General features: G+C 43.0%; 1 protein-coding gene across 3 annotated transcripts in view; it reads left to right on the forward strand.

The window, feature by feature from the left end:
• KIF16B (kinesin family member 16B) overlaps positions 1-20,280 on the forward strand; it is a 285,893-nt gene that overhangs the window by 119,532 nt on the left and 146,081 nt on the right. For all 3 annotated transcript variants that reach the window (XM_070419883.1, XM_070419884.1, XM_070419885.1), the window contains exon 13: positions 19,922-20,041. In XM_070419883.1, the coding sequence (XP_070275984.1) occupies positions 19,922-20,041 (120 nt within the window). The remainder of the gene's footprint in view (positions 1-19,921; positions 20,042-20,280) is intronic.

Genomic DNA, 20,280 nt, shown 5'->3' on the forward strand with positions numbered 1-20,280 from the left:
GAACCTGGGGATCAGCCCTAAACCATCAGTCAGACATCCCTCTCACAATCCAGGACTGCTGGCTCCTAACTGCTCACCTGCCTGCCTGCCTGATCGCCCCTAACTGCCCCCCCTGTCAGCCTGATCACCCCTAATTGCCTCTGTCTGCTGGCCTGATTGCCCCTTACTGCCTCCCCTGCTGGCCTGGTCACCCCTAACTGCCCCCCCTGCTGGCCTGGTCACCCCACACAGCCTGCTGTTCAGTTGTTTGGTTGTCCCTCACTAACCCCCCTGCCGACCTTGTCGCCCCAGGCAGCCTGCTGGTCATTACCGTTATTGTGATGGCATCCCAGATAATTTGCATATTCCTCTATTATTAATATAGGTATGGAATGAGCTCCAGAAATGTTTTTAACTGGGGAGGGGGGTGAGAACAAGTAGAGAATGAAGGAAAAAAGGAAGGGAAGGAAAGGGGAAAGGGAAATAGGGAATGGGGAGGGGAGGAGTGGGGAGAAGAAGGGAAAAACAGGGCTCAGAATGGTAGTCATGGTGTACTATCCTTTGTGTACAAAGAAAAGTGAGGCAATAGTAATCACTCATTTGTAGCTGTTTCTCTGCTAGGATGCACAGGGCCTTGGAGAGAGCCCTGGTTGGCCGGGATACAGGAGTGGGAAGGAGCATTGTTCCTGCATCCTCTTTATACAGTTTGAATTTTATTCCATGTGATTGTATCACTAATTCAAAAGATCCCATTTGTTGATAATTTAAAAAGCATATCTGAGATCATCATATTAGACTGGTCGTGGGCTGTGTCTCAGGTTGGACAAGGCTGTCTCCTAGAGGAACACTCCATTCCAGGGGAGATAACTATTTCTAAAGGGAGTTCTGTCCTGTTGAGAAATAATTCTGTTATAATCATGAAGACATAACTAAAACAGTTCGAATTTATTGAACTTTTGCTTGAGATCAGTACTATTATTCCTACTTTCACAAACAGAGAGCAAGGTTAAGAACTCACTTTTTAAAAAATGTATATATTTTATTGATTTTAGAGAGGAAGGGAGAAGGAGAGAGAGATAGAAACAACAGTGATGAGAGAGATCATTGATCGGCTGCCTCCTGCACGCCCCGTACTGGGGATCAAGCCCGCAACCCAGGCATGTGCCCTTGGCTGGAATCAAACCTGGGACCCTTCAGTCCGCAGGCCGATGCTCTATCCATTGAGCCAAACCAGCTAGGGCTAAGAACTCACTTAAAGCCACAGGCCAGGAGTGTGAACCAGCACTGAATCCAGGAATTGGTGACAGAGCCCTGCCTCTTCTGCCCAGCCCAGCATGGAGTGCTGGCACATAAAAGACTTGAAAATTCCCAATTGCCAGTAATTCTCAAGTTTGGTAACTTAACTCAGAACACAACACAACAGTATTTACTCAGTCCTTATGTCTCTAGTGAGTGCTGCCCCAGGTTGAGAAGACTCAGTGCTATATTGTCCTTGCTCAAAACAAACAACAAAAATATCAGAATTAGAAAAAAATAGCTATTTTCCAAAAGGAAAGTAAGTTTAGGCTGAACTCACATCTCTTGTGGTACTAATGTTGTTTGCCACATCTTATAACAATACATAGTATTCGTCAAACAGTGTTGAAGTGCCTACTATTTGTGTCAGAAACCATGGGTGGTGCAGAGGTATAGATCATCTTGATCTCAGTTAACTCCCATGGAAATGACTATAACTTGGTAAATATTTGTGGTGTTTGTGCATTTTTTTTTGCTTTTTTGCTGGTCATATTAAAAGTATGTTAATTATAAAGCAAAGCATTGCAGGGTGCTGGTAGGAGGAATTCACAAAGCTGAAGGAGCCATCTTTTCTTTGATGGATTATTGTTATAGCTTCTATTCTGCATAATCCTCTATTTCTATGTAATTTCCTGCATAAGATGAATGAAAAGAATATATATCTTTTTCTATTCTCTGCCAGGCTAACATCCTTTGTTAGTCCTATATTGAAGTAAAAGATTAGAGAGGGAAGACCAAATTCTTTAATCTACTGATAATTCTGCTTCTTAACACTTTTCAGAGCATGTCACTCAAGGAAAGAAGGAAGGAAGGGAAGGAGGGATGGATGAATGGAGGGAGGGAGATATTTTTAGAACAGACATAATGAAAACTACTGTAATTTGTTCCTGCAACTGAATTTTCCTTCAACTGTTTTGCTTAACTGTATATATATATATATATATATATATATATATATATATATATATATATATATATATATAGTAGAGGCCCAGTGCATGAGATTCATGCACTCGGGGAAGTCCCTCAGCCTGGCCTGCGCCCTCTCACAGTCCGGGAGCCCTTAGGGGATGTCCAACTGACGGCTTATCAGACAAACTTAGCGCTGCCATGAGATGGGAGAGGCTTCCGCCTCCACCACTGTGCTCGCCAGCCATGACCCCAGCTTCTGGCTGAGCAGTGCTCCCCCTGTGGGAGCCCACTGACCACCAGGGGGCAGCTCCTGCATTGAGCATCTGGCCCCTGGTGGTCAGTGCATGTCATAGTGACCTGACATCCGCTATCCGGTCAATTTGCATATTAGCCTTTTATTATATAGGACTAGAGGCCCTGTGCACAAAAATTTGTGCACTTGGGGGTGGGAGGGTCCCTCAGCCCAGCCTGTGCCCTCTCGCAGTCTGGGACCCCTCGGGGGATGACCACCTGCTGGCTTAGGCCTGCTCCCCGGGGGATTGGGCTTAAGATGGCAATCAGACATCCCTCTGGCAGCCCGGCAACCCTCGGGATGTCCACTTGCCAGCAGGGAGCAGGCCTAAGCTGCAGTCGGACATCCTTAGTGCTGCTGAGGAGGCAGGAGAGGCTCCCACCACCACCGCTGAACTGGCAGCCATCAGCCTGGCTTGTGGCTGAGCAGAGCTCCTCCATGTGGGAGCTCACTGACCACCAGAGGGCAGTTCCTGTATTGAGCGTCTGCCCTTTGGTGGTCAGTGTTTGTCATAGTGACCAGTCATTCCCAGTCTTCCTTCTGTTAGGGTCAGTTTGCATATTACCCTTTTACTATATAGGATAGAGGCCTGGTGCACGGGTGGGGGCTGGCTGGTTTTCCCTGAAGGATGTCCTGGATCAAGGTGGGGGTCCCGCTTGGGTGCCTGGCCAGTCTGGGTGAGGGGCTGAGGGCCGTTTTCAGGCTGGCCAGGACTGAAGCTCCCAGCCTCTCCTTTTTTTTTTATTCTGAGATTTATTTACCTTCTATAATTGAAACATTGTTGCCGTCACTGGCACTCCCAGCTCTGAGGCCGTGGCCGGCTGAAAGCCGGTATCTGAGGTTTGTTTAGCTTCTATAATTGAAACATTGTTGCTTTCGGGCTCAGAGCCAGGTGGCGGCAGGTGGGGAACCTTGGCTTCCTCCATCACTGGAGCAAGCAAGCCTCATGTTCGCTTCAGCTGCGTGGCTGCCGGCCGCCATCTTTGTTGGCAGTTAATTTGCATATCGCCCTGATTAGCCAATGGGAAGCGTAGCGGAGGTATGGTTAATTACCCTTTTTGTCTTTTATTAGATAGGAGAATATATACAGTTAGAAAACAAACAGTAGAACAATTTACTCTTCTATTAGGAAAAAGTTAGTTTTAGCTAATATTATGCCTATGAAACTTCAGATTTGAAGTGTCTCAAAAGTAAAAAAAAAATCAGTTGTTAAAGTTTTAAATACCTTCCAGAAGTAAATTAAGCTCAGTCAGTGTGGTTCAGTGCTTGAGTGTTGACCCAGGCACCGAGAGGTTTGATTCCCAGGCAGTGCAGGAGGCAGCAGAATGAATGATGTTCCTCTCATCGCTGTTTCTATATCTGTATACATCTCCCTAAAAATAAATAACACACACACACACACACACACACACACACACACACACGTCAATAAAATATATATAAAAAGATGTAAATTAACCTTTATTCATTTTTTCTGGGAGGCATAATTCTAAGATGTCTCACGATTCTTGTCCCTTCCTGTGGACACACTGTATGATCCCTTTTTCAGGTGCAGGTAAGACCTGTGAAGGTGATGGGATGGCGCTCCCATGATTATGTTACACTATGTGAGACTCTGTCATAGCAGACTGGAGAGAGATTTTCCTTCTGGCTTTGAATAAGTAAGCTGTGGTGTTGTGAGGGCCACTTGGCAGGACCCGAGAGTGATGCCTAGGACCAGAGGGTGACTTCTAGACTCATGCAATCTCACATCCTTTTTCTCTCTCTCTCTGGTTTCCTTACTCCACATTTGCTTTATGGTGTTTTTTGTATCTGTTGTTCGTTCATTATCATTCCTATATATTATTCTGTTGCATGAATAAATGGCACTTTACCCATTCAACTCTTAATGGACATTTGTGCAGTTTGCAGTTTTTGTGTGTGGGTGTTTTGCATAGTGCTGCCCCAAACATTTTTGAACATGTTTTTTTGGTGAACACATGTATGCATTTCCATAGTGCAGAGGTCACCACACTGCTCTGTCAAGGGCTGTGGAGTAAATAGTTCCTTTCTCGAGGACTATATACTGTGTCCCAGCTCCTCACTGCTGTTGCAGCCACGCGAAAGCAGCTATAGACAAGATGCAAGATGTAAATGAATGAACCTGGAATGTGTATGTCAATAAAATTTTACTTACGGACATTGAAATTTGAATTTCATATAGTTTTCTCATGGCATGAAATCTGATTCTTCTTTTGATTAAAGAAAACTGCCTAAAATGGTAAAAATCAGTCTTAGCACAGGGCATACAAAAACAGACAGCCAGCTGATTTGGCCCTTGACTGGAGTTGGCCAACCCTTGCCATAGGCATGTGCTTCGGGTGGAGTGCTGGGTCACAAGCTATTATTTGACTAAAGAAGTACTGCCAGTTTCCCAAAGTGATTGTGCCCAGTTTACAGTATGTGAATTGTTTTTTAATGAATGAAGGATGTGGATTTTAGTGTTTGTATTTCGTGATGGCTTAGAAAAGAGTTGTTGGCTTACTTTTGACTCCTGACTGGTTGTGATTGTCAGAAGTTCAGATGTTTAGATAACTTGGCTGGCACTGCACTTATTAGCAAAATTATTTGAAGTGTGTGATTGGAAAGTGTTGCATGTGTACCTTGTATTTTGTTTATAATTTGCTATTAATGGACCAGGTCAGGAAACAGTTTTTTTATTTTATTTTGAATTTTATGTTTCCTGGAACAGTTCTATAACCTAAGACACACATGCTTTACTTGTAAAACACTTTCAAATGTAATTTTTCTTTTTAAAATGGATTATGTTTCCTATTTTAATAAACTATTGGGGCCATGTGCAGTCAACATTCAGAATTATATTTGGGCTTTTGAAAGCTCTCCTCTTGTATAATCTGAGTGAATTGGCCCTATTGATTTACTGTTCAATTTATCTTACTAAAGGTATATTAATAATGTTTCAAAGGGTAATGTATCACTTACAGGAATACTTGTGTAAAATATTGTTGACCATAACAGTATTTATACAAGCAAGACATGCATTTATATTCCTGCTAAACTAATTGAGGGAGGAGCTGTTCTTTTGGGATTGGTGTTCATTCCAAGTGTTGTGATGTAAATGACATGAACTCTCTAGGGTCTGGCTTTGAGTGGCAGACCATTTGGAAAGTACTAACTACTTGGGTTCCTAGAGGATAGTTTATTTAGTCATTCATTGAGTGCCCATGTCATGTCCCTCTGGGTTGGGCTTTTATTCCTTTTACCCAAGGGTAATGCTGGGTCAGGGCAGAAACTCCTGTACTGCCATGTGCTCTTGACAAGCTATCACTACTTGTGGCATAAGCAGCTGCCTCAACACTGATTCATTAGAGTAATTTGGTTTTAGTGATTGGGGTTGGTATTTTGGTAAAGAGAAGAAAGGGGGTTTATATTCTGTCTTCTCCATGAAAAGCAGATTTTATTACTAACTAGGAGAAGCAATGAACCCACTTACAGGGGCATATGCATCTTCCAGAAGGAAATTGTGAGAAGCCAGATGTTTGCCCCCTTCCTTTTCCTTTTCCTCCCACTCTTCCTTCTTTTTTTTTTTTTTTTAATTCACTTCTGGTCATGATACTGGCTCAAGTGGCTGAGAAACAAATGGAATTTCTGCACTAAGCCCAGAAATTAACCTCTACCCTTCTTTCACCTTCTAATATACAGAAATGGGCAAAAGTAGGTTTACAGTGTTTCTATGGAAAATGCATTAATCTTTATATATATATATATATATATATATATATATATATATATATCCTATCTAATAAAAGAGAAACATGGTAATTAGCCTTACCTCCGCTACCCTTCCCATTGGCTAATCAGGGCAATATGCAAATTAACTGCCAGCCAAGATGGCGGCCGGCAGCCAGGCAGCTTGAAGCGAACAGGAGGCTTGCCTGCTTCAGTGATGGAGGAAGCCAACGTTCCCCGCCTGCCTTGCTGGCCTCTGAGCTTGCAGTTTAAGAAACAATGTTACAAATATAGAAGCTAAACAAAAACCCCAGAAACCTGCTTTCAGCCAGCAGGGCTTCAGCCAGCAGGGCTTCAGCCAGCAGGACCGCAACATTGTTTCAATTATAGAACAAACGCAGATCCCTGCTTTCAGCCAGCCAGGATCTCAGAGCTGGAGTGAGCAGGACCGCAACAGTGTTACAATTATAGAACCCAAACAAACCAGATACCTGCTTTCAGCAGCCGAGGCCTCAGAGCTGGAGCCAAGCCTCAGAGCTAAAGCTGGCCCAGAATAAAAAAAAAAAGAATAAAAGGACAGGTTGGGAGCTTCAGTTACCCGCCAGCCTGAAAACGGCCCTCAGCTCCTCACCCAGACTGGCCAGGCACCCCAGTGGGGACCCCCACCCTGAAGGAGGTGTGACCAGCTGCAAACAGCCATCATCCCCTTATCCAGGCTGGCTAGGCACCCCAGTGTGGACCCCCACCCTGAAGGGGGTGTGACCAGCTGCAAACAGCCATCATCCTCTCACCCAGGCTGGCCAGGCACCCCAGTGGGGACCCCCACCCTGATCCAGGACACCCTTCAGGGCAAACCAGCTGGCCCCCCCCCCGTGCACCAGGCCTCTATCCTATATAGTAAAAGGGTAATATGTCTCCCAGCACCAGGATCAGCGGAGCCGCGAGGCCTCCCAGCACCGGGATCAGCGTGACAGGGGGCAGCGACCAAACCCCTTGATTGCTCTGCAGCTCTGTGTGTGATGGGGCGGGGCCACAACCGCCCTATCCGCCCTGCTCTGTTCGTGACATGGGAAGGCGCCTCAACCCCCTGATCAGCCCTGCTCTGTGCCTGATAGGGGGTAGCTCCCCAACCCCCTGATTGGCCCTGCTCTGTGTGTGACAGGGTGCAGCACCCCAACTCCCCCCCCCCCCCCCGCCACGGGCCCTGCTCTGTGTGTGTCGGGGTAGAGCCATAACCTCCCCATCGGCCCTGCCCTGAGTGTGACAGTGGAGGCGCCCCAACCCCCTGATCAGCCCTGCTCTGTGTGTGACAGGGGGCGGTGCCCCAACTCCCCTATCGGCCCTACTCTGTGAGTGACAGGGAGGAGCTCCCCAACCCCCTGATCGACCCTGCTCTGTGCGTGACAGGGTATGGAGCCCCAACCCCCCTGATGGGCCTGCTCTGTGCATGACAGGGGGCAGTGCCCCAACCCCCTGATCGGCCCTGCTCTGTGCGTGACAGGGGGTGGCGCCGCAGCCTCCCTATCGACCCTGTCTTGAGTGTGACAGGGGGCGGTGCCCCAATCCCCCAATCGGCCCTACCCTGAGCATGACTAGGGGTGGCATTGCAACCTCCAGATCCGCCCTGCTCTGTGCATGACAAGGGGCGGCGCCCCAACTCCCCAATCGGCCCTGCTCTGAGCCTGACCAGGGGCTGCACCTAGGGATTGGGCCTGCCTTCTGCCACCCGAGAGCAGGCCTAAGCCAGCAGGTTGTTATCTCCCGAGGGGTCCCAGACTGCGAGAGGGCACAGGCCGGGCTGAGGGACCCTCCCCTCCCCCCCGAGTGCACAAATTTTTGTGCACCGGGCCTCAGTAGATATATATTCTTAAATATCATAAACATATCTTTACTTGTAACATATACTAGTAGATCCAGATCTATAGATAACAATATAGAGATAGGCAGAGTTAATATATAAGGAAGTGTCCCTAGCCAGACTATCTTTTAACACCTGGCAAGTAGCAAATGTTCATTAACTATTAGTTGAATGAGTTGCAAAAGAAGCTGAGTGGAGGATGAGGGGTCAGTTTGATAAACTGAAACACTTATCCTTTGAGCATTATCAAAATTCACCTCTCAGAACAGAGGTATTGGTTCTCTGGAGGGTACAGAAAATTATGGCACAACCCTGAATGTGAGAAACCTGGGAGCTTATAAACATATCCAAGCCTGAGATGCTCACTTAAAGGCCTGGTGCAGGCTCAGGCATGGTATTTTTAAAAAATCCCTTCGGTGATCTACTGGTTTAGCAGGAGACACAAGCAGTGTAGGAAGTAAAGATACTAGTTCATTTTTTACTGAGATGCAAGTGATTAGGCTGGTTAACCATGGTCAGTGCAGAAGATTAGTCCACATGGACACAAGTAGGCTCCACGTGTTTCCCAGCGGGCTGGACTTGTGGGTCAGATTTAGGTAAAGGAAGGAACTGGAGGGCTTTCCCAAGTGGACATGATCACTTGAGTAAAGCCTAGGTGGTGGACATAAGCATGACATTTCTGTGGGTAAGAAACAAGAGTAGGTCAGCTGCACAGACCAAAGTTTAAGGTCAATATCAGATTGAAGCTTTCTGGGTTACAAAATGCCCCTTAAAGTAATCCTTTCACTTAGCTTTCTTACCTTGTGTTAATGTTTGTAGTATATAGAAATGGCCTTGTAGAACCTTCTCATGAATGCAGGTATTTTTGGACTTGCATTTAGGTCAAATATGCTAAAATGATCACAAGATCTTGCTCTACTTAAAGAGTCTAGTTAAATATTAATGTGAGGAAATTTGCTTCTGCATATTTTCACAAGTAACTTCTTTAATAGGTATTATGCATTTTGCATAATTTAAATACAGACATCTGGGTGATTTGCTCACCAGGCAGAGAGGACTATTTCATCAGAAAGATCTACATAGCATTTTCCCTAAATGCTGGCCAACAGTTAGTTCTGCAGTATTTAAATAAAGAATTAAGTTTGCAGTGGGAAGTGTAGTGGAAATCAAACTGCTCCACAGGTTTCTGTTCATTAATAGGAAAATATTGATTATATTTACTGTTTATGGGTCAACTGCCAATATGCCAAGGAATTTATGTTTCCACCATGGAGTAGGTGGTAGCCAGCTTCTTTCCTTATTTCTGCCTGAGTCTGGGACTGCTCACCATCTGTTCTAAATGTGTTTCTTTTGACCACAGGTACTGGAATGTAGATTCTTTCAAAGTCATGGGAAAATGCAAGGGCTTCTGTATTCCTACTTCAGTTTTTATAATGTAATAGGTAATGTAATAGGTTCCAGTGTGATATCAGCTACAAATATTTAAGATACATAAATTATTTATGATGATAGTCTTAGAATACAGCCTTCTCATTTAAAGAAGATTGCCTTAAAAGCTTGGCTTGTTCTGTTCGTTTAAGTATTTATTTGAGGTTTAAGAGCTGTTTTTACCTAGCAAGGAGAATAAAACAAGGCCTGGGGTCAGAAGTCATGATGCTGTTTATTAGTTTGGCTCTTGATGACTCCAATCTGATCTCTCTTTCTCTGGGCTTGACTTGTTGTCCTGGACCCACACTGTTTGCTTTCTGGAATAGCAGACAGACAGTAAACTGATACATAATTTTGATGTTATACATCTAGTGCTCTGAAAACAGTAAGCCAGTGGAGTGGTAGAATGTGTCTGGGATTGGGGGTACAGGGGTGGGGAGGATGTAAGCTTTATCTGAGCAAGGACTTTGTTCATCTACATCATGATGTCTTTGATCTCTAGATAGCAGGCAGCATGTATAATAAGAGCTGACTGAGAAGAAGGGGCAAACCACAAAGATTTATGGGGAGAATTTCCCAGGTAAAGAGAATAGCATGTGCAAAGGCCCTGCAGTGGGAACGAGAGGCCACTGGCTAGTGTTGTGAGTCAAGTGGAGAGTGGAGGGGGAAAAGATTGGAGAGGTAGGTGGGGGTGGATTACTTGAGGTATGGGGCCATTTCAATCTACAATTCATGGGACAGCATTGTAGAGTTCTATGTATAAATTTAAAAAAATGCTTTTTGAAAGAGAGAGGAAGGGAGAGGGAGAAAGAGAGAAACATAGAAACATCAATTTGTTGTTCCACTTATTTATACATCATTGGTTAATTCCTATGTGTGGCCTGACCAGGGATCAAACCCGCAACCTTGGCATATCGGGAGGATGTTCTAACCAACTGAGCTACCTGGCCATGACTTCTTAAGGTTTTGAAAAGATGACTCTGGCTGTCATATGGAGAATAGGTTGTAGAGTAGTAAGAGAGGAAGCAGAAAGACCAACTGGGGCGTGTCAGAGACTCCAGGCAGGAGATGTTGGTAACCAGCCCAGATCAGCAGCAGTGGAGATGGAAAGCTGTGGACGATTCAGACTGTTCTGCAGGTAGAGCTGATGGGCCCACTGATGTTGGATTTGAGGCAGAGATCAGTGGTGGCTTCTAGATTTACCCACTTGATTCTTTTATCCCCCAACCTGTGGATTGCTAATTCTGTCTTCCCACTTGATCCTTCTTCCTGGGGCTTCATTCTGATGGCTGATCCCTGATCCTTCCTAACCTCCCTACGTGTGTGGTATCAGCCAGAGCTTTTCAGTTTAGGTAGATTTCCTGTCTTTAATTTTCACAGACTGTTCTTTCCCTTTTCTCTTGTGTGTTTTTAATCAGATTATGATTCAAAGAGTGTAATAGAGTTCTCACATCAATAATTACATGTTACCAATCAGCTTTGCAGGGGCACAGAACATGCTGCTAACCAGAAAATATGTTTTTTCTTTTATTTCATCATTCTCTCTTGGAACACAGTAAAAATAAAGTTATTTCCTGGAGGAATGTGAAGGAGATTCTTGTCCATTTTCATCAAAGCTTGCTCAGGTTGCATGGACAAAGGGTGGAGGAATACTGGACGGTGGTTGAGGCAGTTGACCCGTACAGCTTCATTGACTTCCTGGTAATCTTGGCAACTATTTCCTTTCTCTGTTAGATGGACTGGATTCTTTCTTTGTGCAAAAGAATGTACAGGAAACAGTGCTTCACTTTTGGATGAATGCCAGCTTATGAAATATTTTCAGGATTTCAAAGCTAATTGGTTTGTGTCAAAAATGACTATCATTTGTATGTCACAAAAGAAACATGTAAAATAGTTGACAATACTTGCTTATCAAATTGGTGAGAAATAACTCAACAATTCCCACTTGCTGAGCTGTATGCAAAGTATAACAAGGATTTTTTTTTTCCTAGCAATAAAAATCTTTTGGATAGTTGTCAGATTTTTTCAACTCTTGCAAACTCTCCAATTTTCTTATTTCTTATTAATAAGAGTATGTAAAACAGTTGAGAAGAAGGTCTCCACTTAAGGTGAACCAGTCTAAAATAATTGTCACCTGGAGTCTATCTCCCTCTACAGTGTTTCTCAAGCTATTCCTTACTTTCTAATGCTACCTCGAAGTTTTCTCTGTCCCTATTCATCCCGCCAGATTCATCTTCTGAAGTACCAACCACTTCCTGTTTTCAGAAGTCTCAATGGCTTCGTGGTTTCAGGATCAAATAATGACCCATCTGCCTGGGTTTTCAGACCATCTCCCCAGGTTTATTAGTCAAACGGGGTGTCCGGCAGTTCCTTATATATGCTAGTATATATATACTCATGTTTTCTCCTTCTGTATCTGTATTCAAGAAATCCCCTAAGAATGTTTTCTCCTTTCCCTTTTGTAGCTTGCTGAAACTCTGTTCTTGACTTTGTTGTTAAATAGACAGTTAAAGATGACATCACAGATTTCAAAGAAATAAGGAGATGATAATAATAAGCAAAACAAACATCCCGTCCTGCCGCTGAAACACCACCATGAAATCACTAATAGGCAGCAGATGAAAAAGGTCATGAGCTGGCCACTGGGGAAGAGAAGAGGGAAGGTTGTTAAGGGGGTTTTCCTAGGCTTGTGCCTTAGAAGCTGAATGAGTGAAGATTCTAAAAACCCTCTTCAGTACCCTCAGATCAAATTGATTTGGAGGAACAAATTGATCTTCCCATTCTTATTGAGGAATCATAGAAATGGGATGATGTGAAAAGCAGAGCTGAGTCTCTGTAAGTGAAGGCCTGGTGAAACAAGGAGACACCTGAAAGCAGTCTTCTCTAGAGGGATGGGATCTCTTTGCCAGCAGAAGGAAGGAGTCAATAGAGGATATTTAGCCATCTTTGTTAATCCAGGGCAGAACCTAGGAACTCAATCTTTATAGTGTGTCACCTGGGATCTGGTTCTCTACCGGTCCATCTAACTCAGCGGTTCTCAACCTGTGGGTCGCGACCCCTTTGGTGGTCGAATGACCCTTTCCCAGGGGTCTCCTAAGACCATCCTGCATATCAGATATTTACATTATGATTCATAACAGCAACATTACAGTTATGAAGTAGCAACGAAAATAATTTTATGGTTGAGTCACAACATGAGGAACTGTATTTAAAGGGCCAGAAGGTTGAGAACCACTAATATAACTAGAGAAAAGAGTGGACAGCATGCAGACGACTCAGGCTTTGAACCGGAAAGATGATAGATATGGCAGGACAAGAGTCAAGGACTTGCTCATCCTTTGTTAGAGCATAGGGAATTTCATAGAGATACCTAAGATATACATAAGATAAAGAAAAAGAGTAGGGCAATTATATAAACTTAGCCTAGTGGTGGATGGATGGACTGACAGGCAAACAGAATGCCAGAAAAGGAGTAAAGTATGCAAAAGACAAAAGATCCAGATCCTGATGAAAACATACCTCAAGGCATAGAAGGGAATTTCTTACAATTGTTTCATTCTGTGGAACAAGTTAATGAGAAACAGGAATTCAAAAAACAAAGCAAGATGATAATAAAAGCAGAATGAGGAGAGAGAGAGAGAGAGAGAGAGAGAGAGAGAGAGAGAACCTAAAGATAGACTTTGAGGTCTAAAACAATATCCATTGCAGGACTAATGAATAAAATTAGAACTATCAAGGAAAACAGTAGATGCCATTGAAATCAAATTACTAAAAGTTAATGTCTGGATAATCTCATTGCACACAAATGAAAGGATCAAGATATTAAAGCAATCGAAGCTAAAAGATAAAGAAACAAAGACAATGTGTATATGGATAATTGGTGACCCCAAAGTAGATAGTCAACAAATGAAACAGAAATTGAAATATAAAAAACAGGAATTTTCATGAAATGAAAAATAAACAAAAGAACCGAGTCTGCAGATTGGAAGAATGAATTTTGTTCCAGGAAAATTTAGGAGTACAGAATGTTCAATACTGATATCTATCCTAACTAAACGATTGGCTTTCAAGTAGAAAGGAAACATTTTCCAAAGATCCAGGCAGAACACCAAAGGATCTGCCATGGACTGAGAGTCGGACTAGCTTCATATTTCCTTAGAGCAGCATGCACTTTCTGCAGACAGTAGAGCCCTGCCTCAATGTTCCCCGAGAAAGGAAGTGTGACCGGGCATGTGGCCCAGGGATTCGGCTCCTTGGCATTCAGGTGTAAGGGCCGGAGGCACATGGTCTCAGACATGTCCAAACTCCAGTAGTGCTGCTCAGAACCAAAACAGGGATGAAAAATACATGTGTGCAGTATTTTCAGCCTCGAATATGTTTCATCATATCTTACTTAGAAGTTTATTTTAGGACATATCTCTTGTAGTGAAGAAACACTTGGTTGAAATTCAAGTGTTTCTTCGCTACATATAATTATTCTTCACTACATATAATTTTTCTTCACTACATATAATTTTTCTAATATGAAATTCAGATAAAATCACATGCATTAAAAAATTAAAAAGCAGCTTTGCTAGAGGATGATTTTCCTTGTTACAAAAGTCTTCCTGCCTGCCAGACTTCCTCCTCCCTCCTCCCTCCTCACACCCACCCTGGGCATGTGCTCCAAGCCCCGAATGTGCCGTTCTTCCTCCTGTTCTGCTGAGGGCTGTAGTCTCGTTTGCAGAAATTAGGTGCACTTTACCCTGGGAGGCATCTGTACAAAAGTCCACTATTTGTGAAACACATAATTCTCCATAGACTATTCCATAAAGAGATTCTGATATTTAATTCCTGGCTATCCCCTCAACCCCCACCCTCAAATGCACTTAAAATCACTTACTCCCTACAGTGCCAAATAATCAGCAATTATTGAATGCCTGCTGTGAACCTGGTGCAGCTGTATTCACCTAACATAGTGTGAAGAATCAGTTTCTGGAGCTCTTACTCTAGTGCAGTGGTTCTCAACCTTGGCTGCACATTAGAATCACCTGGGAACCTTTTTAAAATCCTGATTTCTGGGCCTCATCCTCCGGAAATTCTGTTTCTTTGTTATGGGGTGGGGCCACAACATTAGTAACAAAGAAACAGAATTTCCGGAGGATGAGGTTTAGAAATCAGGATTTTAAAAAGATTCCCAGGTGATTCTAATGTGCAGCCAAGGTTGAGAACCACCGCTCTAGTGGCACAGACACATTGGCAAAGTTTTCCCAGTATTTCCCAAGCAAGATCTAGCTCTCTGGTAAGCTTCTCCAAGAGGGAAAAAAAGTTTTTTGTTGATAAGTTTTTGTATTGGTTTTCACTTTTTTTTTTTTTCCAGGAAAGCTGTTGAGTTTTGTCAGACACAGTGCTAGTTACAAAGTATGTGGTTGTGACTAAGCGGTTGAATCCCTGCTGGATCTTATTAGCAATGAATATAATGGTTTCCTGGGATGTTCATAGTGAGCCCAGCCCATGTGTGGCTGGCCTTCTTCCCTCCCAGCTGGGCAGCCCTGCCTGCAGCTCACCTGAATCACTGGAATCTGCCAGAAGTGATGCTCCCAGCCCTGGACACATGTTTTAAATTCAGCGGTTGAAGGAAAGCACACTGAACATATTGTTTGCAAATATAATGAACATAATGTTTAAAATAAGCTGATTCTATGTTCTTAGTCAGGTCATAGTTTCCTTTTAATGCAAATATTGGTTGCCAAAAGATTTGTTTCAATACAAAATATGTGCAGCTATACATATTTTACCACCTTTATTATTTGGGACCCAATGTGCTTGGAGTTGGGGGGGGGATCACCAGCCCTACTATTTAAATATCCCATCTTATCAAAGAGGTGTTTCATAAATTATGTACACAGTAGATGCCACTCAATAAATATTTTATATGTGATAGATATTTTTGTCTGAAATCACTTTTTCACTTGAGCAATGATTTAAACCCTCATTTTTCGTTTTATGAGGTGACATTTTTATAATATCATGTAGTGAATGCAGCTTGAATGCCATAGAGCTTTAGGGCAGCATTAATCATAAATTCATCTGCCCCTCCCACCCCCCCACCCCCAATCCTGGGAAACTTTCTCTTAATTCAGGTTTTATCCATTCCGTATATGGATGTGTGTGTGAGTGCATGCTGGTATGTGTTTGTGTGTGAGTGTGTTGGGAATTGATGGGAACAGGTAATGCTTTTGACCTAATGGCTCCGAAGTTATGATTTTCAAAGCTCTGAGACTTATATCAGGGAAGGAAAAAGATTGTTTTTCAGTGGTTAAAGAAAAGAATATTAAATTAAACTGGGATGTAGTCCAAAACAATTTCTCTAGCGTGAGTGGAAGCTATTAGAGTTTTAAATATTGCCCTTTTTTTGGGGGGGGGGTGTTATTGTACACTTTTATGCAGAAAGTACATATGTCTCTGGATTTATGAGAACAGTCACTCTTCTTTTCTCCTGGACCTAGAGGCCTGGAACAGTTCCTTACCAGGGGGCTCCCTACCCTGCATGCAGTACTGTCACAGTTCTGAGCTATCAGACCTTCCAATGAGGACTTTGCTTTATGAAATGGAGCCATATGATTAAATTCTCCATTGTGATATACTTTTTTTAAAAAAAATCACATACTTTTAAATTTCTACTTGAATTGCATGGGAAGAAGGGAAAGCATGAATTCTACAATATCCCAGAGCTAGGAGCAGGGGTTGCTTTATTTAGAGAGCTCATTTCAGCCAAGATTTGCAAGGTCCTTGGTGCAAATCAAGATGACTACAGCTCCGACCTCGAAGCCTGAGGTCTGAGCCCGGGATGTGAGCCTAGCTGATAGGAGTAATTGAAGAACAGTGACACACTTCATTTCCTTTTCTTGAATCTAAGTTATGCATTGGCCATTTTCTCTGCATCTCCGTAATTGTTGTTAAATTAAATTGCATTCTTTCAAGTGGTACTTTCTATGTGTGTGTTTTTTGTTTTTTTTTAACCATCTTTTTTTGCCACTTCATTCTGTTGCCCTCTTGCATGATTTCAGCTCTGGGTGTGCACCTTAGAGACTCAAATGCCTGCAGATGGGGAGGCCTGAAGGACTTCTCTGTTTCCACCACCCTTCCCCAGAACCTTTTAGGAGTTGCCTTGTCTGCAAAGTTGTGAAGTCTGATTCCTTCCCCTAGAGAATGGCAGATTTTTTACATCGCTTTAATATTTAAATGACATAAAATACATTTAGCCATTCCAGGAATGTAGGGAGGGAGTGCTGATTGATTATGTTTTAGGCATTGCTGGGTGTTGGCGTTCCAGAGCTGTGCCTTGGTTATGCTGTCTTATTGTTGAGGTGGGGGTGGGGAAGAGATTCACGAGGAGGGTCTCTGACCAGGAGCCTCAGTATGTAGCTTGGAACTTGCTCCCCTGTTGCTCCCTGTGCACCTACAATCAGAGCACAGTGTCATGATCTTAGATGTGATTCCTCTTGAACTCAGCACAGCCCAGCCCAGCCTCTAGGCTGGAATTTTCACCTTCAATCCTCTGGAATTTGTCTGCTTTCCCTTAGACTTGCCAGAAGCCTGATTTTAGAGGTTTTGGGTTTTTTTGTTTGTTTGTTTTATCTTGGGTCAGATGTTAAGACACAGGCCTGCCAGTCTCCTCTCTGAGGGGCTGCCATTGACCCTCCTCCCTGCATTTCTCTGAACTCACTCTAGTTTGCATGGGGACTATTAGAGTTTAAATATTAATTCATTTGATAAATATTGATTGAGGAGCTACTATGTGCCAGACATGAAATTAGGGACTGGTTTATAGTATTTATATAATACACTTGTATATAACATTATATAGTGATAACTGCTAAGGAGAGAAACAGTTCAGAATAAGGGAGGTTGATGATTACTCTCTTGTATGGGGCAATGGGGGAAGGTGGCTTTTGAGCAGAGACCTGAGGAAGTGAGGGCCTATATATGTATATAGGGAATTCTTCTAAACTAGGGCTGGTGTTTTCCCCTAGACATTTGCTAGTGTCTGGAGATATTTTTGGTTTCACAACCTTGGGGGAAAGAGTGTGTGTTACTGATATCTAGTGGGTAGAGGCTAGGGATGCTGCTAAACATTCTACAATACACAAAATATCTCTCTATAATGAAAAATCATCTGGTCCACAATGCCAATCATGCTGAGGTAGAGAATCCCTGCTGTAGGAAAAGAGAAGGATAGATGATGTGAGAAGACAACAGTGACTACAAAAGCAGAAGGAAAAAAGGAAAAGCAATGGCCAGGCCCTGAAGTGGGGTAAGGCTGGCAAGTTTGAGGACAGCAAGGAGCTGAGGGTACCTAGAGAGGCATGAGCAAGGGGGAGAGCGGCAGGAGATGAGAGCAGGAGGTTAGCAAGGCATGTGATCATATAGTATTTTGTAGAAGGATACAAAGACTTGGGCTGTTATCTCAGTGAAATGGGAGGCTACATAAAGGATCTGAGCAGAGGAGTGGCCTGCCCTAATATCCCTAATATCCCTCTGGCTGTCAAGTAGAGTATGAAACATGGCTGGGGCTTGAGTGGTAGTATCCTTGATCATTGCGGTGATACAGGCAAAAGATGCTATGGTTGGGGCCAGGGAAGAGAGTGGTACAGGTGTCTTGATGCTATCAGATTATAACTGAAATGTGGATTCTGTTGCCTGCCATAAGGAAAACCAAACTCACTAGACTGGTGCTGGTAATAGAAAAGAGGTTTATTCTAGTGCCAGCATCTCAAGAAGATGAGGGACTTTTCCTAGTCCTCAAAAACCAGTCTTAAAATCTCAGTGCAGATGGAGGGTTTTTATAAGGAGGGAGAGGGAAAGCAGAACCAAAAAATCAAGGGGAGGAGCTGCAGACATGCAGGCAGTGTCCTTGCTGGTCCCAATATGATTCTCGTGGTCAGTGTCCTTGAGTTGGTCATGTGTTGTTGTTTTTTTAATCAATGAATTCCTGTGTCTGGGCAGTCAGCATTAGCCTGGGCAGGGCCTTGAAGATCAGGCTGTTCTTAGGTTCACACAGGAAATGAAACTGCTGGATTGTGAAGTATACTAAAATAAACATTTAACATGTATGCTCCTGTTTTGAGAGAAAAATCAGGTAAGAGTAACAAGCTTGGCTTAGCATTTACTAAGATTAATATGGGTAGCTTTATATAAGTATAGCATATCCATTCCATGTTACATTATTGGGGGCATATTTTGATGGCAGAGTCAATACCAAGTATGTAGTGTTAAGAGAAAGAAAGGAACAAACTAGAGCCATGATTTTGGGTCCAAGTAACTGTAAGGAAGGTTGTCATTCACTGAGAAGGGATAATGTGCAGGTTTGGGAGGCAGGAGGAAATAAGGGTAGGTTTTTCTTTATTTATTTATAAAATCTTTATTGTTGAAAGTATTACATATGTTCCCCCCCCCCCCTTTTTCCCCTGATGCCACCAAGAAGAGTGGGTTTTTCAATGCATTAAGTCGGAATTGCCTATTTGGTATCCTCACAGGTATATTGAGGTAGGCAGGTCTGTTGCATGAGAGGTCTGCCAAGAGATTTAGATGTGAGAGTCATTAGCATGTAGATTGCAGGTATAGTCGAGACAAGAAAAGATCATCAAGGGATGACCATAGATATTACACTTCCAAGGATGAAAGACTCCATGGAGTGGGTTCAGTGGAGAGCAGGAGGGAAGGAATTGGAGAACCACAAGTGTAGGGATCTCTTTATAGGTGATTTTTTCTAAAGGGCAAGAGAGAAATTGGTGACAGCTGGACAGAGATACAGGGCCAAGGGAAGTCATGGGGGTGGTAGTGGTTGGTGGAATAGCCATAGCATCTTTGTGAGTACATGGAAATGATCTATAGATAGGAGAAAATGATGCAGAAGACAGAGTTGTGTGTGGTGCCGGGGCAACTAATGTACAGAAAAGGCCTCATCTTAGGAACATACACAGGTTATCCATAGTAACTGGAGAGAAGAGCCAGCAAGTTAGGAGACATCTAGATATTAGAGGAAATAAAGGTTTTAAAGAGGGAGAAAGATTCCTTTGTAGTCGGGTATTTATAGAACCTTCCCTAAAGTAGGCAAGATTTCAAAGAAGTTATATAAATTAGGCAATAAGTTTAATTCATTTTAATTGAGCTTTTATGTTTCAAGTTTACTTTGCCTATCATATGCCAAGAATGCAACATGATGTTTAAGGTCCATTTTTTCTTACAGTGTTTTTGATGAGAAATAAAAAAGTTTAACACTCTAGAGCAGTGGTTGCCAACCAGTGGTCCGCAGACCACTGGTGGTCCCGGAGGTCCGAAAGGTTGGCGACCGCTGCTCTAGAGAATACCTAAAAAAAACACACCAAAAACCTAAAAAAATGTTCTCTTTCCTCAACGATGTTTTATTTCACTTCTGATTTCAGGAACAAACTCTAGCCCTTAGGAAAGAAGGGATTGGAGTTGTTTTGGATTCTGAGCTGCCCCATTTGATTGGCATTGATGACGACCTTCTGAGTACTGGAATTATCTTATATCACTTGAAGGTAAGACTGCCTGAGTGGAACATTCTAATCTTGTTTTCCTTTACACACTAGCAAGGTTTGTTATAATACTCTGTGTCCCTGAACACAGCTATTACATTAAAGAATATGCAACAAATCCTTGAGTCCTTTTGGGGATTTCTCACAGTTCATTGGGGTTCTGTGGTATTAGAAGTTCCCATTTTTATGGAGTTCTAAAGCTAAATGTGTAGAATTGACAAAGGCAGGTAAGAAACAAAAAC

Source organism: Myotis yumanensis, unplaced genomic scaffold (assembly GCF_028538775.1).
Source record: "Myotis yumanensis isolate MYYU_CA2020_CCGP unplaced genomic scaffold, mMyoYum1.0.hap1 SCAF_7, whole genome shotgun sequence".
Classification (NCBI taxonomy): domain Eukaryota; kingdom Metazoa; phylum Chordata; class Mammalia; order Chiroptera; family Vespertilionidae; genus Myotis; species Myotis yumanensis.